Source organism: Puntigrus tetrazona, chromosome 15 (genome assembly GCF_018831695.1).
Source record: "Puntigrus tetrazona isolate hp1 chromosome 15, ASM1883169v1, whole genome shotgun sequence".
In the NCBI taxonomy this organism is placed as follows: Eukaryota; Metazoa; Chordata; class Actinopteri; order Cypriniformes; family Cyprinidae; genus Puntigrus; species Puntigrus tetrazona.
In genome coordinates, this window is record NC_056713.1 from 273729 (window position 1) to 293106 (window position 19378).

The window sequence follows — 19378 nt, forward strand, 5'->3', positions numbered from 1 at the left end:
CTGAAAGAAATCTAATTGCGCTCAGGTAAAATATATATATATTTTTTTTACACTGAAACTATTCACAACACACATGGAAAATTTCATGAGGTTATGCTAGAAGTTAGAAGTTATTTTTTTTAAATATAGTGAATCACTCTCTGTTTTTTCAGATTTCACATTTTGAAGGCTTACTTCCCCCTAAAATTTAAATGGTGTCATTAATCACTTACCCCCCATTTGATTCCAAACCCATAAAAGCTTTGTTCTTCTTCAAAACACATTTCCAGTTATTTTAGATGGACCATTTCATACTTTTCATACTCAAAAACGAGTACAGATCACTCATTTTGTTTTTCTAAAACCAAAATTGCCAGATTTGCTTTAAAGCTTCAAGGAAGAGCATTCTTTCAATTGAAAGCCTTTTACACAGTGAAATTTGTAGTCAATTTTCGAGCTTGATGAGAATAAGCTTTGCATCAGCTCCAGTAAACCCACCTGCATTTCCAGCCAATCAGAATGGGCGGACTGGAACTGCTGTTTTTAGCATCTCTCAAAACACAGCATGGTTCAACAGGTGCTCAGGAAGAAAACAGTGCACAATGAAAATCACCGAAAATTGAGTTTCGTAAACTTTGCCACTCTGCCACTTTTGAGAGGCGTTTACGGTGAGCAGAGATTCATTGAGGCATGCCGTGGAGATTCAGATTGACTGTGATACTGATAATAAGAGGAAGTTGTCTTTCATGCTGTGACTGTAGACCTTCTCTTGGCTGTAGGTTCTGTACAGAAGCATCTGGCTGTGCGAGTGAAAAATAACTCCTTTCGATAAATGAATTCAGTTCCGTTTAGCACATCTCGATCCTGCTGGTTATTTAACAAAATCCTTTCTCAAGCGCCGGCAGCCATCCCGTAGCTATGTGACAGAGAAAAGCTCCATACAAATACATTTAATGTCATTAAATTTGAGCAGAATTGAATCAGTTTTAAAACCTCTGCTTCTCGTATCCGATAAAACCTGTTGATTTACTGCAAAATGAAGGATGTTCTGAATGGATTTGGGAAAATTACAGTCAGGGGACAAAATGCTTATAAATTCTCTCTCTTTGGCACTCAGGTATCCTGCACAAGGGTAACGGCGAGAACATATTCATTTCCCAGCAGCCCCCTGTCATCGGAAGCATCATGGGTAATGGGCGAAGGCGCAGTATCTCCTGTCCAAGCTGCAACGGGCTGGCGGACGGAAATAAGCTGCTCGCACCTGTAGCTTTAGCCTGTGGGTCAGATGGTAGTCTGTATGTGGGGGATTTCAACTACGTCCGTCGGATCTTCACCACGGAAATGTCACGAGTGTCTTAGAGCTCAGGTTTGGCATTCTGCATGTGCACAGATACACAAACATTCGCATACCCACCAAAATGACAAGTTGTTTTGTACATTGTATGTTAGATAAGTTACTCACAAACCAAAAGACATGTAGAACAGGTTTAATGTTACTTGCCTTTTACTTTTAAACAAATAGTTTACGCAAAAAAGAATATTTTAATGATGGCAAAGACTAGGTTGGATTTGTTCCACAGAAGAGCGTAAATGATGACAGCTAAAATTTCATTAATCTTTTCTTCTAACCTAATAAGCACACATGCATCTTCAAAATGACTGTTAAAGAGCAAATCAGTTTGGAAATCATTGCTTAATTAGTGGTCAAAGTTATCTGGTAATCGTTTAAAGAGTAAATTTGCATTTTATACTTTACAAGCCACAGTATCCACCTGGATGCATTTTGGAGATGAATTAACAAACTCTATACATTACATTTCTAGATGAAATAAAGAAAATAGACATCTAGGCCACATTTTTTAACTGGTTTTGCTTCAAGGCCCAGATTTTAACCTAGATTAAGTATTGTTGCAAGAATGTACTAAACAATAAAAAAGTGTACAATATAACACAGGTTTTGTTTTTAGCTTTGTGTGTCTTTTGTCACACCAGTTAAGAATCCCCGGCCTAGCCTACGTACGTATGTGTGCTATGAGGGAATCCTTTCTTTTTGTTATGATTACAGTATATATGCTTGTAGAACTGTAGTAGTAGAAATTTTTACCACTCTAACCTTTTCTCTGTGCATTAATGCATGAATTAAGTACTAACTCTTTGAGCTAACCTATTTTCCCACTTTCTTCTTTTCATGCTGCTCTTGGTAAAAACAGAAATAAAGATTTCAGACATAGGTAAGAGCTCTTCTAAAGAGTCATACCATTTATGATGATGAATGAACTTCAGCTAAATGCTCTATAGTCTATTTTTGATGTACAGTTGCTTTTGTGGCTGTCTGTGGAATGCACATAATGTGTTTTTCGTAAATGAAGGCGTACCAAGGAGTGCATTAAAACACATCCTCTCCAGATAGCAATAAAATGGCCAGTGCTACGACTGAGCTTTGAAATAGCACTGTAGATCAATGGAGACCAGTTTGATGCATGGGTAAACTCTCAAAGTGGGTAACTGCAACAGAGGAAATGCTTACAGAATTGTAATGCGTTAAGGAAACCAGAGTCAGGGCACATAATTTGAAATGTCAGACAGGAAGATGGAAAAGCGGTTACCAGCTTAGCATAAGCCCGGTATCAGCGTTTTAAATATTTCTCACCCTCAGGGGACTCGGCTTCCTTAAAGAATATAATTACCCACCCCTCCCTATTAGAAGTACCCATGCTGCATTACCCACAATACAGTATGATATTTCACCCGATGACAAATTACACATTCAAAGCGCCGTCGGATCTGAATACACAGTTCGTTAACATGTTTGATTTGACAAATGGCAGCATGGTATTGAGGAAAAAAAAAAGCATCAGTCATCAAACTTCGATCTAAGCTTTCAAATATAACACACATTCTCCCTGTGGTGCTATGAACCCTTAATATGGGATGCGTGGCACAACCAGCTGTGGGTTTTGACAGGCAGCAGTGTGACAGCTAACAGTATGATGCTCAGGTATGACTGACAGGATATGAGCGGGTTCTTGGTGAGAGGTTGGGTAAATTCAGGACACCTGTGAGCTTCAAAAATGCGCTATCCTTCATGATGAAGTCTCTGTTTAACCCTGTATCCTCGGGTCGCAACTTTCCTGTGGTACATTCAGTAAAGACAAGCGGTGGCATCGCGCATCATGTCGCTATTGGATATCGGCACTTGTGCAGCGCTGCGGTACATGGCTAAATATGGTTTACTGCATATTTGCATTGATAGCTGAGCATTAGCACAGTAGTTCGGACAACAGAGAATGTAGTTTAAGATATTTTGGATGAAAACTGGGAGGCTTGTGACTGTCCCATTGATTGCCAAGTAAATAACCTTTTAACCTATAATCCTTTATTCAACAATTTGTCTACACTGTGTCTTAAGTTACCTTAAGTTTAAAACATATCAACAGTGATTAAATAAAGGACTAGTGGTAGAATCGTGTATAGGACTAACATAAAATGTAAAACATCACAAAGTTACAGACGCACATGTGCAAACTGTTACAGTCGCAATACAATGTCAGAATGCCATTCCATCACTGGCTGTTGCTTAAAGTCCCTATTCCCAGGTATTCCCTATTCCTAGGAGTTTTCTTCTCAGAATTATGGCAATTAATGCAGCTTAAACTCTGCAGATCTGTGACCCCCAGGAACCGGAGTTGAATTATGCATTTGTGTCCGTCAAACTGTCTAAAAGTAACCAAGCAAGTCGGTTTCTCTCCTAAGGGTGGCTAAATGGTTTGTAGTGTTTTTGTAGGCGCTGCTTTGTATTATTGGCCTTGAACCAGGTTTGTGTTGTTCTTTTGATTGTAAAAGTTGTGCTTTGGGCTAAATCACTTACCGAACATGTTCCAATAATTTATTTCAGAAATATACCTTTGTAAAAATGACTGCTGAAAAGGCCAAAATCATATTTGCAGCTGGAAAAGAACAGTCTTCACTGTTGTGTGAAAACAAATAAAGGCATCTCAGTGTTTATGTATGTGCAAACTGACAAGAGAATAAGGCTAGACCATGATCTCTCTGACATACCCGCTGACCCCTTTTCCACAAGAGTCGCTCACCTCCATCGTCCACAGCAACATGCTGAAAAATCCAATTATCCTCCCCAGACTGGCTTTAGTTGTTGAATATAGATGGAGCCTATGAAGGTCAGGGTGTTCTCCTCATCACAGAAAGCACAATGCCGCGTGCTTCCAATAACACATTGTACAACACAGAGACTGCAGGGACTGAAAACCATCTTCCCGAAGGGTCACGCCTCTGCAAAATGGGATTGAGATTTTTCTTGACAAACCCGCTTTACCTTCCTTCCAAACCGAGGACATCATTCAACATGGTCAGTAGCCACACAGTGACGTACTAAGCCCCAGGTCAACTGAAGCAGCCTGTTTCCAGCGATCTTCTGGAAGGTCAGTTGTCGGTCTGAATAATAGATCGAAGCTGACAATGCTGCAGACCTGCCGCTTTTCCTTTCCACACTGTAGTGATGGGCCACTGGGATTTGGCACTAACAGCCACAGAGTTTCAGGGAACATGTTACAGATTTGTATAATCGGTTATGAATGGACAGGTTAGGTGTTGAAGATGTTATTTGGCAGATGTGTGTTACAGCATTTGCTATGGGTAGTCATCTCTATCCTAGTCCTACCGACTTAAAGTTTTTGTTGTCTTTATTAGTAATGATGGCAGATGTCATTTTAATACTGAAGGTTGCTTCTCTGTTGCAGTGGCCTTTAACCCTTTGGGTTTTGAATGCTGATCAAATTAGGTTTTAGCAATGGTTTTGACAGTTGCATATCAGAACATTCACTGCAGCTAGTGATCTCTAGAGTAGACCTACAGGTCTTCATGAAAGTTAACCGTGGTTTTACTGCAAATAAAATCAGAAAACCAAACCACTGTAACCACAAGTCACGCATGGTTTCCTCTATATTAACATAAACTATGGTATTTGTAGTAAAAATGTGGTTATACAAATGGTAATCAGTAAAAATCTATGGTTAGTACACTTTTACCACTTTAAAACCATGGAACATTTCCATAAGGTGTGGTGTAGCTCTTTCCATCTTAAAAGAAACAGCATATGTTGGTTAGGTATGTTTTGTAGCTGGGATGCTGGTTTGAGCGGGTTTAAGTTGGTCATTTGATCGCTTAAGCTGGTCCTTTGCTGGTTTATGCTGGTCCTAAATTGGTCTGTGTAGCTTAAGACCAGCAAAGGACCAACATAAACCAGCAAAGGACCAGACATACCTAACCAGCTTATGCTGTTTTTCCAAAAGTGCAGCAAATATTTTCACTTAATACTTTTTCATCTTGGTGGGTTTTTTTAATATGGATTTAAGACAAGATTTTAGCGATTGTGGTATTTAGCAGATATGTTGCAGCATTTGCTTAGGCTAGTCATCTTGTGAAGCCTGAAGTTTTGCAATGACCTTTCTAAGTTTAAGTTTTGAATGCTAAACTTTAGGCAAATTAGATGTTAGCAATGATGGAATTTAGAAGATAAGTGTTGTAGCTTTTGCTGTGGCTAAATTTATCTTGAGAGTACTAGTGCTAAAATGCAAGGGTTATGCTTTATACAACTAATATTTTTCACTAATATTTTCATTCAACTGATGTGACCTTTCTCACTTTAATTTCTGAATATTTATCATTTGACAAGTTGGTTGTTAGCAATGACGCTTTATAGCAGGCATGTGTCACAGCACAAGCATGAAGAATGCTTTTTACATAGCATTTTGTTCTCATTATTTTGACCTTTTTCACTTTCTCAAGTTTTAAATATGGAGACAAGTTGGTTGTGTGTCACATAGCATTACGTTGGCTATTATCACTAGCATGCTAACACAGTCTTATCAGCCAAGTGGCACTTTTTACAAAGAATATATTGTTCAATTAATTTTCTTGCTGTCTTGAATGACCTTTCCCACTTAAAATTTCATTCAGGATTTTAAATGCTAAACAGACGTTGGCTGTAAGCAGTGATAGTTTTTGGCAGATATGTGTCTTCTCATGTGCCGTGGCTAGTCATCTTATGAAGAATGCTTTTCACTTAACATTTTTGTTCTCATGCTGTGACCTTTCTCACTTTGCTCAAAACAATTAACCCCTCCAAGAAGACACTATTCCAGAAAGGCGAGAACGTTTTTTTTTTTTTCTTCTGTCATGAACAACTACTGAATATTCACACATTTTCACAAAAGCTAACATTTTCATGAGTTGATTTCCACCTTTTCTGAAACACATAAATCAGCCAGTAGATTAATTCTTTGTTTTTCACTGTACCTCGGCTGATGAAAATTGTACAAGCTTGAGGTAACATTTTAAGGTGAATGAACTTTATGATCTCTAGCGCTATCCTGTGCAAGTCATCCACATTTCACCGCAAGCAGTCTTTGACCACAGATGCAGCCATTGGCAAAGCTATAATTAGAGCATATCACAAATCAACGTTGAAAAGTGTAAAATTGCAGTCCGGTGCCTAACCTTTCTATCATTTTCTCAGAATGTGATTAGTACACTATAGAGAAGAAACTCATTACGCTGCTTCCAGATTGGATGTTTTTTTTATTCCGTGGTGATACCCTCTCTCTAGCCTGGGATTGAGCAATTTTGTTGGGCTTTCATGTTCTTTATCCCCTGTGTGGTTGTGAGGGATGACTTCTGACTGTCTAGCTTTACCATGTAATGGACTGTTTTTTCTGCCTTTGGGGCCATTTTTGCTCCAGGAATACATAATGTGTTTTAGATAACAGCTCTAGACCACATGTATCTCCAGAAGAAAGTTTCTGTAGGGGAGTTGGTGGTATACCTATTTGAATGCGCACTGGCAGCACATTAGACGCTGGACCGACTGCATTAACCACAGGCTTGACACACACTACTACATGCATTTCTATATTTGGAATGAGAGTACATGCATACAGTAAAAGATTGATGCGAAGAGGACATGGCAGAGATGTCTCTAAGCTATGGCAGTGGATCAGTCAACCCTTGATTCGTATTTGTAATGTACATAAACCTCACTGCAAATTCTCATCTCTGAGGCTATTAAGTGAATGCATGTATTTAAACGTGATGCATGATTCACATGTTACCATGTCAAATGTTTCAAAGCCTGCTGTTTTATTGCCTTACTACATTATAATTACAGTTACATACATTTTTATGAATTAAAAATCTGGGTTAAACATTATTTTAAGGTGTCCTTGTTAGAGAGTGTAATTATACAATTAAGGTGCAGAGTAATTATAATGCGATGTACTTGCTACAGTATATGGTTAAGATTAGGGTTACTTGGGTATGTGGGTATGCATTGATTTTTTATGATTTTGTTATAATAATACATATGTAATGATTTGTAACCTTAAAGTGTTAGCAAAATGTGAAATTTTCAAAACTAATTCTATATATACTTTTGTACTTTACACAAACTAATTGTTTTTTCTTTGTTTGATTTTTTTTTTTAGCAATAGTCCTACTTTTAAAAGTATTACCTGGCTACTAGTCCCGTTTAGGGGGCCTGTACCTTTTTCAGACACCAGCAGCAGGAAGGTGTTTAAAGTAAAAATCTCTGAACACAGTGAAGGATGTGGCAAAAAGAATCTAGAGCTTTGATTGCTGGCACAGGCGATCAGTGTCTACCCTATGATGAGAGACGCAGAGACGGGAGCAAGAGGCTGTGGAGGCCACACTTCACCAACCCTAGAGGTAATCACTCCGCATATATATATATATATATATATATATATATATATATATATATACTGCTGCTCATATATATATATATATATGTATCAGAGATAATGATTTATTTTTGTGTTAAACAGTGATTTTGGCATTACTATTTCAATTTCCTATCATTCCCATTAGCTATGAACCAATTCCTTTTAAATTAAAGATGCTGTAAGCAATTTGGGCTATTTTTTCTGAGGCGCATACTCTCTATCCAAATGAGCTTCCTCCATATATACACGCACCAGTAAGCCCTAAGCTCCAAATTCAGAGCAAACCCCAAAACCACAGCATGAAATTGATAGCAAAACCTGTGGTTTGTATGCGCTTGCTCAGCTTTCCTTACAGAGAGTGTCCCATTCTGCGTCAGTGTAGCACACGTAGTTCTCTGAGAGAGGAATCTTTGGGTGGCTATAATTATTTTCTCTTTTGCTTTCACCAACACAAAGCAATAATATAATGGCATTTCCTAGTCTGTTTTCCATTCATTTAGAGCAATGAAAACATTTGTGACGAGGCTTCTGTGTGATTAATGCTTGCATTATAAAAACGCAAATGAAAGATGACGTACTCTAGTGCCACGTTTCGCTTCCTTTGTCGCCTGCAGTGATGTTGAAATGATTCTGGTGTTTCCTTAAAGAACTTTCTTGAACTGCACCACACGTATCTCTTCCCAGGGCTCCAAGCCGGGTTATTTGTTCCTCAGACATAAATGTGCGTTTACCATGAATTTTTTTTTATTAGACTTCCTGGCTTCCCATTGAGTATGTTAATTCTGAAGACATGTGCATTCTGTTCCGTCCTTACAATTATCACAATATCATTTACAACTGTTTGTTATTCCTTTGAGCATAAGCAGCCTCAAACATACTGTATCATAGTTCCTGTTGAACCTGTTTAGTTGTTAGTTTTTTCTCAGTTTTGTTTTGATTTGTTTTTATTTTACATTTTATTTTCCTTTTGATTTGATGTTTTGTTTGATTTGTTGTTTCCTCTTGATTTTATTAGATTTTTGGTCTTTGTTTAGTTTTAAAGCTGTGCAGATCAGTTCACGTAAAATGTAAAAAAAAAATATTTTTAAATTCTCATTATTGACAGTTATCTTTAAATTCCTGTATTGTAATATAGTTAATGTTAATATACAGCAATTTATTTATTTATTAGACATTGACATTTTTTTATTCATTTAAGCATATGCTTCTTCCATACTTATCATTTATTTATTCATTTGTTTGATTCATAAAATGTTAGTAATAACTTCATATTATATTATTAATTGTAATATATCATTTTAAATGAATTATTTACATTAGCAACAACAAATACTACTACTTATCACTTTTAGTGGTTTTTGTTTTTGTTTTATTTTTTTATTATAAATTATTATAAATACAGAAGTGTGTGATATTACAAAATAGGCTTAGTTTTCTATTAATAGCATTTTCTAATGTATTTATTTTCAGCATTCTGTATTTAGATATTTATCTTCTTGATGGCCATATAATTCAACTGTTTGTTAATCCATGTAAGATTATTCAATCCTCCCAGCAGAGATCCATTCTCTTTCTGTCTCTTGTCTCCAGGCATTACTGCAGCAGGATAAGTATGAAGCGATCCTCTTTCGCCGGAACGGCACCATGATCCATACGCCGATCAGAGACGGTATCATATCCACGCTGCTGAAGCTGCGACTTGACCTCAGCGACCCTGAGCTGTGACTCAGTGATGGACATCTCACCGGGTGGGTAGTCTTCTTGTGTTCCTCTGCGGCTTTCTCCTCATCACGCTTCTTTATAAGGCGAGTTTGGCAGGATTTGTGAAAGCCAGCGACTATACTGTTCTGCCACCATGTTCCGGCTGACGTCATGTAGCTATGCGAGGTGAAGGGTTACAGCTGACATCTCTTCAGGGCCGGAGTCAGGGAGTCATTGTGTGTTCCCTTGAGTCGTAGTAAGCAGATGCTGCCTGCAGCTGCAGGCCTCACGAGAACCCAGTTCAAGCTGACCTACAACCTGAGTGACAGGCTGCTCCCTCCATCCCAAAAACACACTGGCATACAACTCCCACAGAGACCACGCGGCTCTCGTCACCCTAGGCGCACCATTGCTTAATCCAAATCTTGCATCACCCACCCCAGGCCAAAGGCGCTGTGTGGCTGCCATCTCTAAAGTATCATTTTGGGATACAACCCCCACTGCCCTAGAGGTCAGACCTGGAGCTTTTTAAGAGGCTGCTTTGGTTTTCCTTTATTTTATTTTGCCTGCAACTTTCTCCCAGTGTCCAAGACAATCAACAATGCCCATGATTTATAATGACAAAGAAAATATTATTATTTGCAATAAGCATGCCCTTGATTCTATAGTAAATGTCTTCATTGTATTTCTTTACCTAGTCTGGATGCTTAGCAAACTGGAAGTATTCAGTGGCTGATTATTTCTCAAAATAATCAAATAATATTAAACAATGGCTGTATGATTTTGAGGTCTGTCTTTCGCACTGAGGACAACTAGGGACTATTATGCAACTATGCACAAGGTTGGGAAATGCACACTGATGCTCGGAAGAAAAAACCATGCATTTAGAGGGTGGGAATTATGAAACCTTAAAGTAAATGTACCTTGTTTTGATTTCTGCAGCGCTGAAGGACAGTACTGAATGGAAAATGTACACATCTCCATTCTTTTCAAAGATCTTAATGCAAAAACATTTTTTCCTTTGTAGCGTGTGTGTGTGTGTGTATATATATATGTATATGTATATATGTATATATATATATATATATATATATATATGTATATGTATATGTGTACATTACACATTATGTAATCATGCTGAAAAGATCATTTAAAAAACAGGATTCATTTTCTTTATTCCAGTTTTTGTCACTTATGGACCAGAGCAATTTCTTCGGCTTAGTTTTTGTGAGGCGCACTTTACAACCAATGAAATTTAATGCATATTTTGATGGGGGTTTTTGACGATTCTTGACTTAGTATGAATATCACCAAATGAGATAAATTAGAAAAAACGATGCTATAGACCAACACAAGAATTATATTTAAGCTTCTGGGTTTGTACATATATCTGTCCAGCTTCACAGTTTGCTCGTAATGCCTCTGCTGCCTGACTGAGAGGCTTTATTTTTGCTGAAGGACGTGGATCACTGGGAGACTGACCTCCAGCTGCACCACAGAGAAAACCTCTCTAGCCTGGAAACACACACACACACCCAGAAAGACCACTGCAGTCCAGCCTCTTAATGATGACAAATCCACACAGCTTCTGCAAGACACTCCAGACAGTAAAGCATCCGTAAAAAGTATGTGCAGCTGCGCTCACTGCATCAAACACGCCACCGCATTACTTAAGCCTGCTGCTGCCACACTTTTGAGGAGCTCATCACAAGCCTGTTTCTCTCTCTCATACACACCTGCCAATTCTCACTAGATCCAACAAAAATATCATTTTTGGTGCCGAATCTGAGTTCATTAACGCATAGGATGCTCTTTAGGTCCCGATATCTCCACGCTTCAATAAGCCCCCTTGGAAAGCTTCAATGCTATGATGGCTTCATTCCTTTCCACTTTCTATTCAGATCTTGCATTCAAACACACACCACATTATATTCCAAATTTGTTTGCCTTTCCGGGCAGCGCAGGCACCTGCACGGCGCTATAGTTTGGCGCAGCGGGAATGTTTCTTGCATTTGGTTTCTGGAATGTTCTTGCGGAGTCTCGGAAATTCATGGCGCTCGTGCCGAATACTGCAGTGAAACAAACTGAATATATGCGGTGTCTTCTGAATGCAGATCTGAATCAGAAAGTGGAAGAATGAAGCCATCACGTGTGGCTTTCAAGGGGAAACTATTGAAAGCGAGAATATCGAGACACAAAGAACGTCCATGTTAATGAACTCGACTTGTACCAAATATGTTTTTGTTGAATCTAGGTGGTATGTGAAGGAGAAACGAACTTCAGATGAGCCCTCAAAGAACATTGGCGCTTCAGGCTTTTAAATAATGCGGCGGCGTCGATTTGTTTTTGATGAGCGTGTGCTACACATGCATTGTGGATGCTTTCTGGTATGTCTTGGCAGAAAGCTATGATTTGTCATCGTGAGCTGAGATACGATGATCTTTTCTGGTGTGTGTGTGTGATGTGTTCGAGCTAAGCTTTTCTCTGTGAATAACTGGGATCCCAATCCACGTCTCTCAGCAAATAAAGCACCAGTCGAGCAACAGAAATGGACACAGATGCTATGTAAGCAAACGAAGCTTAAATATAATTCTTGTGTTGGTCTATAGCACGTTTTTTCTAATTTCATTCCATTTATGATATTCATACTGTCAAGAATCGTCAAAAAAAACCCATCAAAACATGCATTAAATTTCATTGGTTGTAAAGTCGTCTCACAAAAACTGTCAAGAAATTGCCTGGTCCAAAAGTGACAAAAAAAAGTGAATAAAGAAAATGAATCCTGTTTTTTAAATGATCTTTTCTTGTGCATGATTACATAATGTGTAATGTACACATATACATATACATATATATATATATATATATATATACACATATATACATACATATATATACACACACACACGCTACAAAAGGAAAAACAATGCATTAAGACCTTTTGAAAAGAATGGAGATGTGTACATTTTCCATTCAGTACTGTCCTTCAAAGGCTGCAGAAATCAAAACAAGGTACATTTACTTTAAGGTTTTCATACCCCAATTCTAAATGCATGGTTTTTTTCTTCCGAACATCAGTGTGCATTTTCAACCTTGTGTAATAGTTGCATAATAGTCCCTCAGTTGTCCTCAGTGCGAAAGACAGACCTCAAAATCATACAGCCATTGTTTAATATTATTTGATTATTTTTGAGAAATAATCAGCCACTGAACATTTCAGTTTGCTACATCCAGACTAGGTAAAGAAATACACAATGAAGACATTTACTATAGAATCAAGGCACAAGCTTATTGCAGTCAACAATATTTTCTTTGTCATTATAACAAGGGCATTGTTGATTGTCTTGACACTGGGAGAAAGTTGCAGGCAAAATAAAATAAAGGAAAACCAAAGCAGCCTAAAAAGCTCCAGGTCTGGACCTCTAGGGCAGTGTTGTATCCCAAAATGATACTTTAGAGATGGCAGTCAGCACAGCGCCCCTTGCCTGGGGTGACAAGTAACATTTGGATTGGTTAACAGTGCCTAGGGTGTGAGAGAGCGCGTGTCTCTGTGGGGAGCGTGTATGCCAGTGTGTTTTTGGGATGGAGGGAGCAGCTCTGTCACTCAGGTTGTAGGTCAGCTTGAAACTGGGTTTCGCAGGCCTGCAGCTGTAGGCAGCATCTGGGTTACCACGACCCAAGGGAACACAATGACCCCCGACCTGCCCTGAAGAGATGTCAGCTGTAACCCTTCACCCTCGCTAAGGCTGACATGACGACTATGCTGAACATGGTGGCAGAACAGTATAGTCGTGCTGGCCTTTCACAAATCCTGCCATAAACCGGCCTTTATAAAGAAGCGTGATGAGTGAGAAAGCCGCAGAGGGAACACAAGAAGACTACCCACCTGTGAGATGTCCATCACTGAGTCACAGCTCAGGGGTCGTGCTGAGGTCAAGTCGTTGAAGCCCAGCAGCGTGGAAATGATACCGTTCTGATCGATGCGGCGGATCATGGTGCCGTCTACAAAGAGGATCACGCCATACTTATCCACAGTAATGCCTGGAGACAAGAGACAGAAAAGAGAATGGATCTCTGCTGGGAGGATTGAATAATCTTACATGATTAACAATTAGTTGAATTACATGGCCATCAAGAAGATAAAATACATACAAAAATAAATACATTAGAAAAATGTTATTAATAGAAAACTAAGCCTATTTTTGTAACATCACACACTTCGTATTTACAATGTAATTCTATAATAAAAAAAAAAAAAAAAAAAAACCACTAAAAGTGATAAGTAGTAGTATTTGTTGTTGCTAATGTAAAAAATCTCATTTAAAATGATATATTACAATTAATAATATATTACAAGTTATTACTAACATTTTATGGGAATCAATCAAATGAATAAATAAATGATATGGAAGAAGTTAATATGCCTAAATGTGAATAAAAAAAATGTCAATGTCTAATAAATAAATAAATTGCTGTATATTAACATTAACTATATTACAATACAGGAATTTAAAGATAACTGTCAATAATGAGAATTTAAAAAATATATTTTTTTTTACATTTTGATGTGAACTGATCTGCGTAGCTTTAAAACTAAACAAAAACCAAAAAATCTAATAAAATCAAGAGGAAAACAACAAATCAAAACAAAACATCAAATCGAAAGTAGAACAACAAAATAAAACAAATCAAAACAAAACAGAAAAAAACTAATCTAAACAGGATCAACAGGAATTTACATACAGTATGTTTATGCTAAGCGCATACTCAAAGGAATAATAAATAAAGTTGTAATGATATTGTGATAATTGTAAGGACGGAACAGAATGCATGTCTTTCAGAATTAACATACTCAATGGGAAGCCAGAAGTCTAATAAAAAAAAATCCATGGGTAAATTCATTATTTATGTCTGAGGAACAACAACCCGGCTTTGAGCATCCTGGGGAAGAGAGATACGTGTGGTGCAGTTCAAGCTATTTAAGAGCTTGTGAATCATTTCAGCATCACTGCAGACGACAAAGGGAAACGTGGCACTGGGTACGTCATCTTTCATTTGCATTTTATAATGCAACGGTAATCACAGCTTCGGTCACAAATGTTTCTTTACTCTAAATCGATGGAAAACAGACTAGGAAATGCCATTATAATATTGCTTTGTGTTGGTGCAAGCAAAAAGAAAAATAATTGTAGCCACCCAAAGATTCCCCTCAGAGAACTACATATGCTTCACTACGAGAATGGGCACTCTCTATACAGGAAAACTGACAAGCGTATGCAAACCACAGGTTTTGCTATCAATTTCATGCTGTGGTTTTGGGGTTTGCTCTGAATTTGGAGCTTAGGGCTTGTACTGGTGCGCATATATGGAGAAAGCTCATTTTGGATAGAGTATGTGCGCCTCAAGAAAAATAGCCCAAATTGCTTACAGCATCTTTAATTTAAAGGAATTGGTTCATAGCCTAATGGGAATGATGGGAAAATTGAAACTGTAATGCCAAAATCACTGTCTGTTTCTGAAATAAATCGTTATTCATATATATATATATATATATATATATATATATATATATATATATATATATATATATATATATATATATATATGGAGGATTACCTCTAGGGTTGGTAAGTGTGGCCTCCACAGCCTTGCCTCCATCCCCTCGCAGCGCTGCCTCATCATAGGGTAGACACTGATCGCCTGTGCCAGCAATCAGCTCTAGATTCTTTGCCACATCCTTCACTGTGTTCAGAGATTTTACTTTAAACACCTTCCTGCTGCTGGTGTCTGAAAGGTACAGGGCCCCCGAAACGGGACTAGTAGCCAGGTAATACTTGTGCGCAGGACTATTGCTAAAAAAAAATCAAACAAAGAAAAACAATTAGTTTGTGTAAAGTACAAGTATATATAGAATTAGTTTGAAAATTTCACATTTTGCTAACACTTTAAGGTTACAAATGTTACATATGTATTATTATAACAAAATCATAAAAAAATCAATGCATACCCACATGCAAGTAACCTAATCTTAACCATATACTGTAGCAAGTACACGTGATTTAATTACTCTGCACTTAATTGTATAATTACACTCTAACAAGGACACCTTAAAATAATGTTTAACCCAGATTTTTAATTCATAAAATGTATGTAACTGTAATTATAATGTAGTAAGGCAATAAAACAGCAGGCTTTTGAAACATTTTGACATGGTAACATGTGAATCATGCATCACGCTTAAATCCATGCATTACTGAATAGCCTCAGAGATGAGAATTTGCAGTGAGGGTTTATGTACATTGCAAATACGAATCAAGGGTTGACTGATCCACTGCCATAGCTTGAGACATCTCTGCCATGTCCTCTTCGCATCAATCTTTTACTGTATGCATGTACTCTCATTCCAAATATAGAAATGCATGTAGTGTGTGTCAAGCCTGTGGTTAATGCAGTCGGTCCAGCGTCTAATGTGCTGCCAGTGCGCATTCAAATAGGTATGCCACCAACTCCCCTACAGGGAAACTTTCTTCTGGAGATACATGTGGTCTAGAGCTGTTATCTAAACACATTATGTATTCCTGGAGCAAAAATGGCCCAAAGGCCGAAAAAACAGTCCATTACATGGTAAAGCTAGACAGTCGAAGTCATCCCTCACAACCACACAGGGGGATAAAGAACATGAAAGCCCAACAAAATTGCTCCAATCAGGCTAGAGAGGTATCACCACGGAATAAAAAAAACATCCAATCTGGAGGCAACGTAATGAGTTTCTTCTCTATAGTGTACTAATCACATTCTGAGAAAATGATAGAAAGGTTAGGCACCCGGACTGCAATTTTACACTTTTCACGTTGATTTGTGATATGCTCTAATTATAGCTTTGCCAATGGCTGCATCTGTGGTCAAAGACTGCTTGCGGTGAAATGTGGATGACTTGCACAGGATAGCGCTAGATCATAAAGTTCATTCACCTTAAAATGTTACCTCAAGCTTGTACAATTTTCATCAGCCGAGGTACAGTGAAAAACAAAGAATTAATCTACTGGCTGATTTATGTGTTTCAGAAAAGGTGGAAATCAACTCATGAAAAATGTTAGCTTTTGTGAAAATGTGTGAATATTCAGTAGTTGTTCATGACAGAAGAAAAAAAAAAGCGTGAAACGTTCTCGCCTTTCTGGAATAGTGTCTTCTTGGAGGGGTTAATTGTTTTTGAGCAAAGTGAGAAAGGTCACAGCATGAGAACAAAAATGTTAAGTGAAAAGCATTCTTCATAAGATGACTAGCCACGGCACATGAGAAGACACATATCTGCCAAAAACTATCACTGCTTACAGCCAACGTCTGTTTAGCATTTAAAATCCTGAATGAAATTTTAAGTGGGAAAGGTCATTCAAGACAGCAAGAAAATTAATTGAACAATATATTCTTTGTAAAAAGTGCCACTTGGCTGATAAGACTGTGTTAGCATGCTAGTGATAATAGCCAACGTAATGCTATGTGACACACAACCAACTTGTCTCCATATTTAAAACTTGAGAAAGTGAAAAAGGTCAAAATAATGAGAACAAAATGCTATGTAAAAAGCATTCTTCATGCTTGTGCTGTGACACATGCCTGCTATAAAGCGTCATTGCTAACAACCAACTTGTCAAATGATAAATATTCAGAAATTAAAGTGAGAAAGGTCACATCAGTTGAATGAAAATATTAAGTGAAAAATATTCGTTGTATAAAGCATAACCCCTTGCATTTTAGCACTAGAACTCTCAAGATAACTAGCCACAGCAAAAAGCTACAACACTTATCTTCTAAATTCCATCATTGCTAACATCTAATTTGCCTAAAGTTTAGCATTCAAAACTTAAACTTAGAAAGGTCATTGCAAAACTTCAGGCTTCACAAGATGACTAGCCTAAGCAAATGCTGCAACATATCTGCTAAATACCACAATCGCTAAAATCTTGTCTTAAATCCATATTAAAAAACCCACCAAGATGAAAAAAGTATTAAGTGAAAATATTTGCTGCACTTTTGGAAAAAACAGCATAAGCTGGTTAGGTATGTCTGGTCCTTTGCTGGTTTATGTTGGTCCTTTGCTGGTCTTAAGCTACACAGACCAATTTAGGACCAGCATAAACCAGCAAAGGACCAGCTTAAGCGATCAAATGACCAACTTAAACCCGCTCAAACCAGCACCAACATATGCTGTTTCTTTTAAGATGGAAAGAGCTACACCACACCTTATGGAAATGTTCCATGGTTTTAAAGTGGTAAAAGTGTACTAACCATAGATTTTTACTGATTACCATTTGTATAACCACATTTTTACTACAAATACCATAGTTTATGTTAATATAAGGAAACCATGCGTGACTTGTGGTTACAGTGGTTTGGTTTTCTGATTTTATTTGCAGTAAAACCACGGTTAACTTTCGTAAAGGACCTGTAGGTCTACTCTAGAGATCACTAGCTGCAGTGAATGTTCTGATATGCAACTGTCAAAACCATTGCTAAAACCTAATTTGATCAGCATTCAAAACCCAAAGGGTTAAAGGCCACTGCAACAGAGAAGCAACCTTCAGTATTAAAAATGACATCTGCCATCATTACTAATAAAGACAACAAAAACTTTAAGTCGGTAGGACTAGGATAGAGATGACTACCCATAGCAAATGCTGTAACACACATCTGCCAAATAACATCTTCAACACCTAACCTGTCCATTCATAACCGATTATACAAATCTGTAACATGTTCCCCTGAAACTCTGTGGCTGTTAGTGCCAAATCCCAGTGGCCCATCACTACAGTGTGGAAAGGAAAAGCGGCAGGTCTGCAGCATTGTCAGCTTCGATCTATTATTCAGACCGACAACTGACCTTCCAGAAGATCGCTGGAAACAGGCTGCTTCGGTTGACCTGGGGCTTGGCACGTCACTGTGTGGCTACTGACCATGTTGAATGATGTCCTCGGTTTGGAAGGAAGGTAAAACGGGTTTGTCAAGAAAAATCTCAATCCCATTTTGCAAGGGGGGGCGTGACCCTTCGGGAAGATGGTTTTCAGTCCCTGCAGTCTCTGTGTTGTACAATGTGTTATTGGAAGCACGCGGCATTGTGCTTTCTGTGATGAGGAGAACACCCTGACCTTCATAGGCTCCATCTATATTCAACAACTAAAGCCAGTCTGGGGAGGATAATTGGATTTTTCAGCATGTTGCTGTGACGATGGAGGTGAGCGACTCTTGTGGAAAAGGGGTCAGCGGGTATGTCAGAGAGATCATGGTCTAGCCTTATTCTCTTGTCAGTTTGCACATACATAAACACTGAGATGCCTTTATTTGTTTTCACACAACAGTGAAGACTGTTCTTTTCCAGCTGCAAATATGATTTTGGCCTTTTGAGCAGTCATTTTTACAAAGGTATATTTCTGAAATAAATTATTGGAACATGTTCCGGTAAGTGATTTAGCCCAAAGCACAACTTTTACAATCAAAAGAACAACACAAACCTGGTTCAAGGCCAATAATACAAAGCAGCGCCTACAAAAACACTACAAACCATTTAGCCACCCTTAGGAGAGAAACCGACTTGCTTGGTTACTTTTTAGACAGTTTGACGGACACAAATGCATAATTCAACTCGGTTCCTGGGGTCACAGATCTGCAGAGTTTAAGCTGCATTAATTGCCATAATTCTGAGAAGAAAACTCCTAGGAATAGGGAATACCTGGGAATAGGGACTTTAAGCAACAGCCAGTGATGGAATGGCATTCTGACATTGTATTGCGACTGTAATAGTTTGCACATGTGCGTCTGTAACTTTGTGATGTTTTACATTTTATGTTAGTCCTATACACGATTCTACCACTAGTCCTTTATTTAATCACTGTTGATACGTTTTAAACTTAAGGTAACTTAAGACACAGTGTAGACAAATTGTTGAA

The 19378-nt window shown here is 38.0% G+C and overlaps 1 protein-coding gene and 1 pseudogene across 1 annotated transcript in view; one reads left to right on the forward strand and one right to left on the reverse strand.

Annotated features, from left to right (window-relative positions):
- Positions 1 to 9492, forward strand: part of LOC122359284 — a 79915-nt pseudogene extending 70423 nt beyond the window's left edge.
- Positions 9493 to 13053: 3561 nt separating this feature from the next.
- Positions 13054 to 19378, reverse strand: part of LOC122359285 (teneurin-4-like) — a 65092-nt gene continuing 58767 nt past the window's right edge. The window contains 3 exon segments of the mRNA XM_043259592.1: positions 13054 to 13200; positions 13324 to 13478; positions 15054 to 15289. Coding sequence (XP_043115527.1) covers positions 13054 to 13200; positions 13324 to 13478; positions 15054 to 15289 — 538 coding nt within the window.